Source organism: Salmo trutta, chromosome 28 (genome assembly GCF_901001165.1).
Source record: "Salmo trutta chromosome 28, fSalTru1.1, whole genome shotgun sequence".
In the NCBI taxonomy this organism is placed as follows: Eukaryota; Metazoa; Chordata; class Actinopteri; order Salmoniformes; family Salmonidae; genus Salmo; species Salmo trutta.
Window position 1 is genome coordinate 21,902,176 of NC_042984.1, and position 12,850 is coordinate 21,915,025.

A 12,850-nucleotide genomic window follows, 5' to 3' on the forward strand; every position below is an offset into this window, starting at 1 on the left:
ACGGAGAAAGCACATTTTTCAATATTCTGAGTACATAGCTCAGCCATCACGGTGAGCTATACAGACACCCGCCAAGTTCGGGGCAACCTAAACTCAGAATTAGTATTAGAAATATTCTCTTACCTTTGCTGATCTTTGTCAGAATGCACTCCCAGGACTGCTACTTCCACGAGAAATGTTGTTTTTGTTCCAAATAATCCATATTTATGTCCAAATACCTCCGTTTTGTTCGTGCATTCAGAGCACTATCCAAAGGCATAACGCGCGAGCGCGGTACCAGAGACGAAAAGTCTAAATGTTCCATTACCGTACTTACAAGCATGTCAAACGCTGTTTAAAATCAATCTTTATGGTATTTTTTACGTAAAATTGCGATAATATTCAAACCGGACAATAGCGTATTCATTCAAGGAGAAAAAGAAGGAACGGCGTGCTTGCGTGACCGCGCATATCCAATCCCTTTGATGCCAGGCAGTCCACTCAGAAACTGAGCTCCTATTATCTGCCCAGTGATAGGAGAATGCTCAAACCACTTTCTGAAGGCTTTAGACAGCCAATGGAAGCCTTAGGAAGTGCAACGTAACCCCACGGATACTGTCATTTTGAAAGGGACTAGAAAGAAGAGCTACAATTCTCAGATCCTCCACTTCCTGGTTGACTTTTTCTCAGGTTTTTGCCTGCCATATGAGTTCTGTTATACTCACAGACACCATTCAAACAGTTTTAGAAACGTCAGAGTGTTTTCTATCCAGATCTACTAATACCTTGCATACGGACCACAAAGGGAAGCACAGCTGAGAGCTGCCCAGTGACACGAGCCTACCAGATGAGCTAAACTATTCTCACATCGTGGCAAATAACACTGAAACATGCACGAGTGCACCAGCTGTTCTGGAAGACTGTGTGATCACGCTCTCCGCAGCCGATGGGAATAAGACCTTTTTAAGCAGGTCAACATTCACAAGGCCACAGGGCCAGACGGACAACCAGGACGTGTACTGCGAGCATGCGCTGACCAACTAGCAAGTGTCTTCACTGACATTTTCAAACTCTCCCTGTCCGAGTCTGTAAGACCAACATGTTTTAAACAGACCACCATAGTGCCTGTGCCGAAGAACACTAAGGTAACCTGCATAAATAACTACCGACCCGTAGCACTCTTGTCTTTAGCCATGAAGTTTGAATGGCTGGTCATGGCTCACATAAGCACTATTATCCCAGAAAGCCTAGACCCACTCCAATTTGCATACCGCCCCAACAGATCCACAGATGATGCAATCTCTATTGCACTTCAAACTGCTATTTCCCACCTGGACAAAAGGAACACTTATGTGAGAATGCTATTCATTGACTACAGCTCAGCATTCAACACCATAGTGCCCTCAAAGCTCATCAATAACTAAGGACCCTGGGACTAAACACCTCCCTCTGCAACTGGATCCTGACGGGCCGCCACAGGTGGTAAGGGTAGGTAATAACACATCCGCCAAGCTGATTCTCAACACAGGGCCCATCAGGGGTGCGTGCTCAGTCCCCACCGACAACACAAGACAGCCTATAGGGAGGAGATCAGAGACATGGCCCTGTGGTGCCAGGACAACAACCTCTCCCTCAAAGTAATCAAGACAAAGGAGATGATTGTGGATGACAGGAAAAAGAGGACCGAGCACGCCCCCATTCTCATCGATGGAGCTGCAGTGGAGCAGGTTGACAGCTTCAAGTTCCTTGGTGTCCACATCACCAACAAACTAACATGGTCCAAGCACACCAAGACAGTCGTGAAGAGGGCATGACAAAACCTATTCCCCCTCAGGAGACTGAAAAGATTTGGTATGGGTTCTCAGATCCTCAAAACGTTCTACTGCTGCACCATCGAGAGCATCCTGACTGGTTGCATCACTGCCTGGTATGGCAACTGCTCGGCCTCCGACCGCAAGGCACTACAGAGGGTGCATGGCAAGCAGTACCGGAGCGCCAAGTCTGGGTCCGAGAGGCTTCTAAACAGCTTCTACCCCAAGCCATAAGACTCCTGAACACCCAATCAAGTGGCTACCTAGACTATTTGCATTGCCCCTCCCCCTCTTTTACACTGCTGCTACTCTCTGTTGTTATCATCTATGCATAGTCACATTAATAACTCTACCTACAGTTGAAGTGGGAAGTTTACATACACTTAGGTTGGAGTCATTAAAACTTGTTTTTAACAGCTCCACAAATTTCTTCTTAACAAACTATAGTTTTGGCAAGTCAGTTAGGACATCTACTTTGTGCATGACACAAGTAATTTTTCCAACAATTGTTTACAGACAGATTATTTCACTTATAATTCACTGTATCACAATTCCAGTGGGTCAGAAGTTTACATACACTAAGTTGACTGTGCCTTTAAACAGCTTGGAAAATTCCAGAAAATTATGTCATGGCTTTAGAAGCTTCTGATAGGCTAATTGACATCATTTGAGTCAATTGGAGGTGTACCTGTGGATATATTTCAAAGCCTACCTTCAAAGTCAGTGCCTCTTTGCTTGACATCATGGGAAAATCAAAAGAAATCAGCCAAGACCTCAGAAGAAAAGATTGTAGACCTCCACAAGTCTGGTTCATCCTTGGGAGCAATTTCCAAACACCTGAAGGTACCACGTTCATCTGTACAAACAATAGTACGCAAGTATAAACACCATGGGACCACGCAGCCGTCACACCGCTCAGGAAGGAGACGCGTTCTGTCTCCTAGAGATGAATGTACTTTGGTGTGAAAAGTGCAAATCAATCCCAGGACAACAGCAAAGGACCTTGTGAAGATGCTGGAGGAAACAGATGCAAAAGTATCTATATCCACAGTAAAACGAGTCCTATATCGATATAATATGAAAGGCCGCTCAGCAATGAAGAAGCCACTGCTCCAAAACCGCCATAAAAAAGCCAGACTACGGTTTGCAACTGCACATGGGGACAAAGATCATACTTTTTGGAGAAATGTCCTCTGGTCTGATGAAACAAAAATAGAACTGTTTGGCCATAACGACCATCGTTATGTTTGGAGGAAAAAGGGGGAGGCTTGCAAGCCAAAGAACACCATCCCAACCGTGAAGCATGGGGGTGGCAGCATCATGTTGTAGTGGTGCTTTGCTGCAGGAGACAATGGTGCACTTCACAAAATAGATGGCATCATGAGAAAACAAAATTATGTGGATATATTGAGGCAACATCTCAAGACATCAGTCAGGAAGTTAAAGCTTTGTCGCAAATGGGTCTTCCAAATGGACAATGACCCCAAGCATACTTCCAAAGTTGTGGCAAAATGGCTTAAGGACAAGAAAGTCAAGGTATTGGAGTGGCCATCACAAAGCCCTGACCTCAATCCTATAGAAAATTTGTGGGCAGAACTGAAAGAGCGTGTGCGAGCAAGGAAGCCTACAAACCTGACTCAGTTACACCAACTCTGTCAGGAGGAATCGGCCAAAATTCACCCAACTTATTGTGGGAAGCTTGTGGAAGGCTTCCCAAAACGTTTGGCCCAAATTAAACAATTTGAAGGCAATGCTAGCAAATACTAATTGAGTGTATGTAAACTTCTGACCCACTGGGAATGTAATGAAAGAAATAAAAGCTAATAAGTCATTCTCTCTACTATTATTCTGACATTTCACATTCTTACAATAAAGTGGTGATCCTAACTGACCTAAGACAGGGAATTTTTACTTGGATTAAATGTCAAGAATTGTGAACAACTGAGTTCAATTGTAGTTGGCTAAGGTGTATGTAAACTTTCGACTTCAACTGTACATGTACATTTTACCTCAACTACATTGACTCTGTACCGGTACCCCCTTGTATATAGTCTCGCTATTGTTATTTTACTGCTGCTCTTTAATTACTTGTTACTTTTATTTCTTAATCTTATCCATATTTTTTAAACTGCATTGTGGGTTAGGGGCTCGTAAGTAAGCATTTCACTGTAAGGTCTACCTGTTGCATTAGACGCATGTGACTAATACAATCTGATTTGATTTGATTTGAATACCGCCCCAACAGATGCACAGATAATCTCTATTGCACTCCACACTGCCCTCTCCCACCTGGACAAGAGGAACACCTATATGAGAATGCTGTCCATTGACTATAGCTCAGCGTTCAACACCATAGTTTCCTACAAGCTCATGACACTGGAACTAATCACCTCCCTCTGCAACAGGATTCTGGACTTCCTGACAGGCCACCCCGAGGTGTTGAGGGTAGGCCAAACCACATCCACCTCGCTGACACTCAACACGGGGGGCCCCTTAGGGATGCTTAGTCCCCTCCTGTACTCCCTGTTCACCAACGACTTTATAGCCATGCACGACTCCAACACCATCATTCAGTTATCTGACGACACAACGGTGGATGGCCTGATCACAGACGACAATGAGACAGCCTATAGGGAGAAAGTCAGTGACCTGGTAGTGTTTTTCCAGGCCAACAACCACTCCCTCAATGTCAGCATAACAAAGGAGCTGATCGTGGACTACAGGAAATGGAGGGCCCAGCATGCCCCCATCCACATAGACATGGCTGTGGTGGAGCGTGTTGAAAGCTTCAAGTTCCTCAGTGTCCACATCACTAAGGAATTATCATGGTCCACACACACCAACACAGTCATGAAGAAGGCAAGGCAACAGCACTTCCCCCTCAGAAGACTGAAAAGTTTCGGCATGGGCCCTCTGATAGGCATCCTCAAAAGGTTCTACAGCTGCACCATTGAGAGCATCTTGACTGGCTGCATAACCTCTTGGTATGGCAACTGCTTGGTATCTGACCGCAAGGCACTACAGAAGGTAGTGCGTACAGCCCAGTACATCACTGGTGCCGAGCTCCATGCCATCCAGGACCTCTATACCAGGCGCCCAGCCACGCATGTCATAGACTGTTCTCGCTGTTACCGCACAGCAAGGTACTGATACACCAAGTTTGGGACCCACAGTACCCTGAATAGCTTCTACCCCCAAGCCATAAGACTGCTAAATAGTTAACCATATAGCTACCCAGACTATCTGCATTTAACTCTTTTGACTCATCCCATACACTGCTGTTACTGTTTATTATCTATCCTGTTGTCTATAGTCACTTACCCCTACCTATATGTGCATACTGTATTTCCCTTAATGACCTCGTACCCCTGCACATCGACTTGGTACTAGTACCCCATGTATATAGGCAAGTTATTGTTACTCATTGTGTATTTACACTTTGTGATATTATTTCTCTATTTTTCTATCTGTAGGGTTGGGAAGGGCCCATAAACATTTCAGCGTTAGTCTACACCTGTTGTTGACGAAGCATGTGACAAGTACAATTACATTTTTTTTAACAGGGAAGACATATTGATACCTAGGTCTCTTTTACAAATGTGCCCTGTATATACAACATAAATATTCACATTATATATATATATACATAAATATTCACATATACATATATATATATATATATATATATATATATATATATATGTATATATATATATATATATATATATATATACTGCTCAAAAAAATAAAGGGAACACTTAAACAACACATCCTAGATCTGAATGAAAGAAATAATCTTATTAAATACTTTTTTCTTTACATAGTTGAATGTGCTGACAAGAAAATCACACAAAAATAATCAATGGAAATCCAATTTATCAACCCATGGAGGTCTGGATTTGGAGTCACATTCCAAATTAAAGTGGAAAACCACACTACAGGCTGATCCAACTTTGATGTAATGTCCTTAAAACAAGTCAAAATGAGGCTCAGTAGAGTGTGTGGCCTCCACGTGCCTGTATGACCTCCCTACAACGCCTGGGCATGCTCCTGGTGAGGTGGCGGATGGTCTCCTGAGGGATCTCCTCCCAGACCTGGACTAAAGCATCCGCCAACTCCTGCACAGTCTGTGGTGCAACGTGGCGTTGGTGGATGGAGCGAGACATGATGTCCCAGATGTGCTCAATTGGATACAGGTCTGGGGAACGGGCGGGCCAGTCCATAGCATAAATGCCTTCCTCTTGCAGGAATTGCTGACACACTCCAGCCACATGAGGTCTATCATTGTCTTGCATTAGGAGGAACCCAGGGCCAACCGCACCAGCATATGGTCTCACAAGGGGTCTGAGGGTCTCATCTCGGTACCTAATGGCAGTCAGGCTACCTCTGGCGAGCACATGGAGGGCTGTGCGGCCCCCCAAAGAAATGCCACCCCACACCATGACTGACCCACCGCCAAACCGGTCATGCTGGAGGATGTTGCAGGCAGCAGAACGTTCTCCACGGCGTCTCCAGACTCTGTCACGTCTGTCAGGTGCTCAGTGTGAACTTGCAATTCATCTGTGAAGAGCACAGGGCGCCAGTGGCGAATTTGCCAATCTTGGTGTTCTCTGGCAAATGCCAAACGTCCTGCACGGTGTTGGGCTGTAAGCACAACCTCCACCTGTGGACGTCGGGCCCTCATACCACCCTCATGGAGTCTGTTTCTGACCGTTTGAGCAGAAACATGCACATTTGTGGCCTGCTGGAGGTCATTTTGCAGGGCTCTGGCAGTGCTTCTCCTGCTCCTCCTTGCACAAAGGCGGAGGTAGCGGTCCTGCTGCTGGGTTGTTGCCCTCCTACGGCCTCCTCCACGTCTCCTGATGTACTGGCCTGTCTCCTGGTAGCGCCTCCATGCTCTGGACACTACGCTGACAGACACAGCAAACCTTCTTGCCACAGCTCGCATTGATGTGCCATCCTGGATGAGCTGCACTACCTGAGCCACTTGTGTGGGTTGTAGACTCCGTCTCATGCTACCACTAGAGTGAAAGCACCGCCAGCATTCAAAAGTGACCAAAACATCAGCCAGGAAGCATAGGAACTGAGAAGTGGTCTGTGGTCTCCACCTGCAGAACCACTCCTTTATTGGGGGTGTCTTGCTTATTGCCTATAATTTCCACCTGTTGTCTATTCCATTTGCACAACAGCATGTGAAATTTATTGTCAATCAGTGTTGCTTCCTAAGTGGACAGTTTGATTTCACAGAAGTGTGATTGACTTGGAGTTACATTGTGTTGTTTAAGTGTTCCCTTTATTTTTTTGAGCAGTGTATATATAAAAATACAAAAACACAGTCATGGGGATATTACAAATCACCCAGAAAAAGTTACATTCCTCCACAAATACGTCCCCAATCAATACTTTAAATTGTCTGAACGGCAACAGAAAATCCAATGAAATGTATTGATGGGAGGATAATGTTTAGTGTTAATTTAGTGCAATCAGGCAGGGGTCTACAACGTTTTCTTGCCCAGGGACCCTGGCAACCAGCAACACAGAGGCCCCCATCATACGTTATGAAAAAAATACGATTTTTTTTTACGTCTTGTCTTATCATCAGGTGAATGTTAATGGCAAGGAGAATTAATCAACATTTAAAAATGAATATATTGAGTAGATAATTTTTTATTATTTTGATCTCCCCACATTGTAATTGGAAGAGGAAGTAAACTCTAACAAAAAACTCCAAACACATTTTCGCTAATAGCAGCTGTTTAGCTGGTTAAACAAAGCTTAGCCATGTGTTGGCAAAAATGTATGTTAAAGTCAAGAAAGGTTACCAGCAGGCAGCTGGTGCAAATGGGGATGACCATGAAAAAAGTTATTTGCAGTCTTCAATGTCTCGAACATACTCGAGACCCATTGCCTTCAACTAGCGGAGGATACTCTGCCACCAATCGACCCAGCGAGCCAGCACATCAGTCCATTCAGCAGTCCGCCCAGGTCAGCGATGCCCATTTATCCCTCCCGGATACATATGACGGAACCCCATCTAAATGCAGTGGCTTCCTACTCCAGTGCTCCCTCTATTTTGCGCACCAGATGGGAGCCCCCACCCCCGAGAGGTCCAAGGTTGCCACGGTTATTTCTCTGCTTACTGGGCGGGTGTTGGAGTGAGCTACAGCCGTCTGGGAGAGAGGATAGGAGGAGCTGGCTTCGTATGAGGGGTTCATGGCTCTGTTCAGAGGTATCTTCAATCATCCACCAGTGGGCAGCGAGGGGGGTGAGCGCCTACTCCAACTAGGGCAGGATGACCAGACCGCTGCAGAGTACTAGCTCACTTTCTGGACAGTAGCAGCATCCAGCGGATGGAATGAGCCGCCGCTCCATACACTATTCCGAAGAGGACTGCATGAGGAGGTCCAAACAGAACTGGCATGTCATGACGACAACCTCAACTTGGACGCACTCATCGCGATGGCCATCCGTTTGCATAACCTACTTTGGGAGCTTCAGTACCCAAATTGCTTCTCTCCCTCCCTCAGTGAACACTGTATCAGAGCCTGAACCTGAGCCTGGAGGTAGGGGTCACACACCTCCCCGCAGCGGAGCAACGCAGACAAAGAAAGGTGGGGCTCTGTCTCTATTGTGGTCAAGGGGGGAACCAGCTTCAGCAGTGTCCGGTACGTCCTAACTCGGGATCAACAAGAGCTGAGGGATGGTCACGTGATCTTCCACCTCCTGGGGCAGGTGTGAGTATCCGATCTTCATCATTTTCTGTCAAACCCTTTTCAGTGTTGATCACACTAGCTGGCTGTCCCTCATGTACTGTTTCTACATCGTAGTGGATTCTGGTGCCGCAGGGAACTTTATTGACCAGGCCCTTACCTCCTCTCTGAACAGCCCCTCATACCCGCTCTCCTCTATGTTTCTGGTTCAAGCCCTTGATAATTGGCCACTGGGATCCGAAACCATCACACACATCACCACACCACTCGCCCTCACCGTGGAGTTCATTCATCAGGAAAACATTCCCTTCTTCATCACTAGTGCACCAGCTCACAAGATCATCCTTGGAATCCCATGGCTTCAACGCCATAACCCCACCATCTCATGGTCGATGATGAGAATCACGGACTTGTCACCCGAATGCAGAAGGACCTGTTTTCAAGTTCCCTCGTAGCTCCTGTGTTCTGGGACGTAGATGTGGACATTCACCAGGCTCTGGAGATGGAACTCTGTACCCACTACTTGTCCTCCTGAGTGCATCTACGTTCCCACAGGGATAAGGGAGCGGCTGTTGACCTGGGCACACACAGCTGTCGTCGCTAGACATCCTGGGATCACCCGTACTATTCAATCGCTCTCTGAAAAGTATTGCTGGCCCATCTTGGCGCATGGTGTTATTCGCTATGTCAACTCCTGTTCTGTGTGTGCCCAAACTAAATCTCCCCGGCACACTCCAGCAGGGAAAATACTTCCCCTTCCCGTGCCTCAGCGTCCCTGGTCTCATCTATCCATTGATTTTGTCACTGATCTCCCCTCTGATGGCTTCACCAGCATTTTGGTGGTTGTGGATAGATTCTCCAAATCCTGTAATTTTATCCCTCTCTCTGGCCTCCCTACTGCTCTTCAGGTCGCTGAGGCACTGTTCTAGCATGTCTTCTGGTATTATGGCCTTCCAGAGGACATCGTCTCCGACCGTGGCCCACAATTCACGTCACGGGTATGGAGAGCATTCATGTAGAAGCTCAGGGTCATTATCAGCCTCACTTCCAGGTATAGGCCTCAGTTCATCGGGCAGGTGGAGAGGATGAACCACTGATTACCTCCCCTATAACTGTCATTCCCCTATAACTGTTCCATTCCCCAGGCAGTATTGACTATGTGTTTCATGTCTAGACGCAACTCTTGTCTTGTAACGTTCCATGTTCATTATATTATTAAACTCACCACCTGCTTCTCGACTAAACTACCAAGTTGAATACCCATCAAATACTGGGTTGAATACCCATGCATTAAGGTATCAAATTCAGGTCTTACATCAGGTTGTCACACAAGCTCTACAGTAGTTCCCGCCTTATAAATTAACTAAAGTAAGTATGTTTTTAGAAACATGGATCTGAACACAAGTAACGACTCAGGCTATGTTTCTCAAACCACCCTGGATTCGCTTTGATCACATAGAACAGAATCTGTAGAAAAGTGGAGACAACACATCTTCTGTTTTAATACACCGTCTTCACAGCAAATAGTTCTCGGGCCCCTGATTTATAGAATTTTGATATAATGGCATTATGCAATGGCTGCGAGGAAACCCATCCTAGTAACTATCATAGCAAGCTGATGAAAGCATGAAACATTAATGCATAGGAAGGAATCAATCATCGGCACATCACAATCCAACCAATACAAGAATCAGTCCAGTCTGTACTGATTGGAATCCTGCAGATTGTGTTGTCTGTGCAAGGAAATGAAAGACAGTCAGCCTTGGAGTGCCCACTGATTTTAATGACCTGGGAGCTTGTCTCTAATATGCTGATTGGATTTGCTATTGATTATGTTTTCAACTTGTGTAATGGCCCAGTTTTGGTGATTGCTATTGTACTGCAGTGCAGATTGAACTTGGCGACGGGGAGTCATGGGAACATTTAATCATGTCTAATGGAACAAGAGAATCATAGCCTTTACTCAAACACATCGCATTTCCCCAAAATGTACCATAGCTCATACTACAGTAGCCTAAATCTCTGCAAATACATAACGCTGTTGGAGAAGGGTTATAAATGTATATTTCAAGTACAAATACATGTTAAGAACTGTAATGAAACCAATCTATTTTGTTGTTATTGCACTTTCCAAAACACATTCCACATTTATGTAGTCACACTCCAGCGCAATATAGTTGCGCTGGAGTGTAGCAAAATAACCATAGTATTTAAAGTAGGTGTAATGGCACATCATCCAAGACATGTCGGAATACTACAACTAGTGATTGCATCTGTGAGTTCATAAACAATCAGAGTGTGTGTGGGACTAGGTTATGGTAAACAAGGAAATTCTATTCTTACTTGTGCACTTTTTGATGCCGGATCCTTTCTTCAGAGCGTGTCGACTGAGTTTGCACTGAAAGTTGTTTTCCCAGAACTCTGCAAACCAAATATTCCTTCTGTTGTTGTCCAAAGTTCTGCTGATAAAGTAGCGATCAAACCCTAGAGAGATCAATGAGAGGCACAGTTGGATTTAGAACCACCTGCTGAACCACTGCAGAGATGTGTATTGGATTTTCTGATGACTTTATCAACAAGTTTTTTTCAGCATTACCTCCACATAGTACTACTTTCATCTTACAGGTGTTCCTCCAGTATATCCTGATGTTGTTTACAGTATATGTCAGTGTTTTTTTTGGAAATGTCAGGGTTTTGAATTTCATTTGAATTTCATTGTCAAAGACAACAAAAAATAGATACAAATGTCATCCTCACATCACCAGTACTGCCAACTGTTGTGTGTCTTTTAAATGTGACAATAAAGAATATAGAACATGATATTCTGTATAACATCAGTACCTCGAATGGACTGCCGTTTAGGTAGGATGGTAACAGCACCTTCTGCCATCTCCTCCTGGTTGAGAATGGGGGAGATCTTAGACCCCCAGCTGTCTGACCCCACCCATATGAAATGTCCTGTCTGGTTGTCCTTCTTAGCTGCTTGAAGAAGCCGCCTGTAGGAGGGGCAAAGAGAGAATACAGTACAATTCTTGTCATTTATATACATGATTCACCTACTCATGGGGCTGGATGATTAGGTAAATACGATGTGTTGGTACTGGACATTAACAACAGCAAAACTACACATCGCATGGATCGATCCTAGGACCAGCACAATACACAAAAGAAAAACCCTGTTTGAACACTGCCCCCCCCCCCCCCCCTGCCTGTGACAGTGCCCCCTCTGGTGGTGTGTACATGGTGCAGGCTCGCGAACACCCATCCCTCTCTTCCTGTCTTCCTGTGCTGCCACATTACTCCAGGGTTGGTCTCTCCCTGGTAATAGAGCTAATTAAGAAGCAACCAGGATGAGCCAGCCAGCCTTCCCTGCTGTTCCACCAGGCTCTTTATTGATCACTCCTTCTGCTGCCTCTATGACCACAGTACTGGAAACACAGCCGCTACAACAGGACCACAGTACTGGAAACACAGACGCTACAACAGGACCACAGTACTGGAAACACAGTCGCTACAACAGGACCACAGTACTGGAAACACAGTCGCTACAACAGGACCACAGTACTGGAAACACAGTCGCTACAACAGGACCACAGTACTGGAAACACAGACGCTACAACAGGACCACAGTAATGGAAACACAGTCGCTACAACAGGACCACAGTACTGGAAACACAGTCGCTACAACAGGACCACAGTACTGGAAACACAGTCGCTACAACAGGACCACAGTACTGGAAACACAGACGCTACAACAGGACCACAGTACTGGAAACACAGACGCTGCAACAGGACCACAGTACTGGAAACACAGACGCTACAACAGGACCACAGTACTGGAAACACAGACGCTACAACAGGACCACAGTACTGGAAACACAGACGCTACAACAGGACCACAGTACTGGAAACACAGACGCTGCAACAGGACCACAGTACTGGAAACACAGACGCTACAACAGGACCACAGTAATGGAAACACAGTCGCTACAACAGGACCACAGTACTGGAAACACAAACGCTACAACAGGACCACAGTACTGGAAACACAGACGCTACAACAGGACCACAGTAATGGAAACACAGTCGCTACAACAGGACCACAGTACTGGAAACACAGACGCTACAACAGGACCACAGTACTGGAAACACAGTCGCTACAACAGGACCACAGTACTGGAAACACAGACGCTACAACAGGACCACAGTAATGGAAACACAGTCACTACAATAGGACCACAGTACTGGAAACACAGTCGCTACAACAGGACCACAGTACTGGAAACACAGTCGCTGCAACAGGACCACAGTACTGGAAACACAGTCGCTGCAACAGGACCACAGTAATGG

General features: G+C 45.6%; 1 protein-coding gene across 1 annotated transcript in view; it reads right to left on the minus strand.

The window, feature by feature from the left end:
• Nucleotides 1-11,619, minus strand: part of LOC115165803 (metabotropic glutamate receptor 4-like) — a 73,856-nt gene extending 62,237 nt beyond the window's left edge. Inside the window, exons 1-2 of the mRNA XM_029719192.1 lie at nucleotides 11,342-11,619; nucleotides 10,844-10,984 (exon numbers count right to left, since the gene is read on the minus strand). Of these exons, the coding sequence (XP_029575052.1) occupies nucleotides 10,844-10,984; nucleotides 11,342-11,549 (349 nt within the window). The 5' untranslated portion in view covers nucleotides 11,550-11,619. The remainder of the gene's footprint in view (nucleotides 1-10,843; nucleotides 10,985-11,341) is intronic.
• Between the last annotated feature and the right edge of the window lie 1,231 nt (nucleotides 11,620-12,850).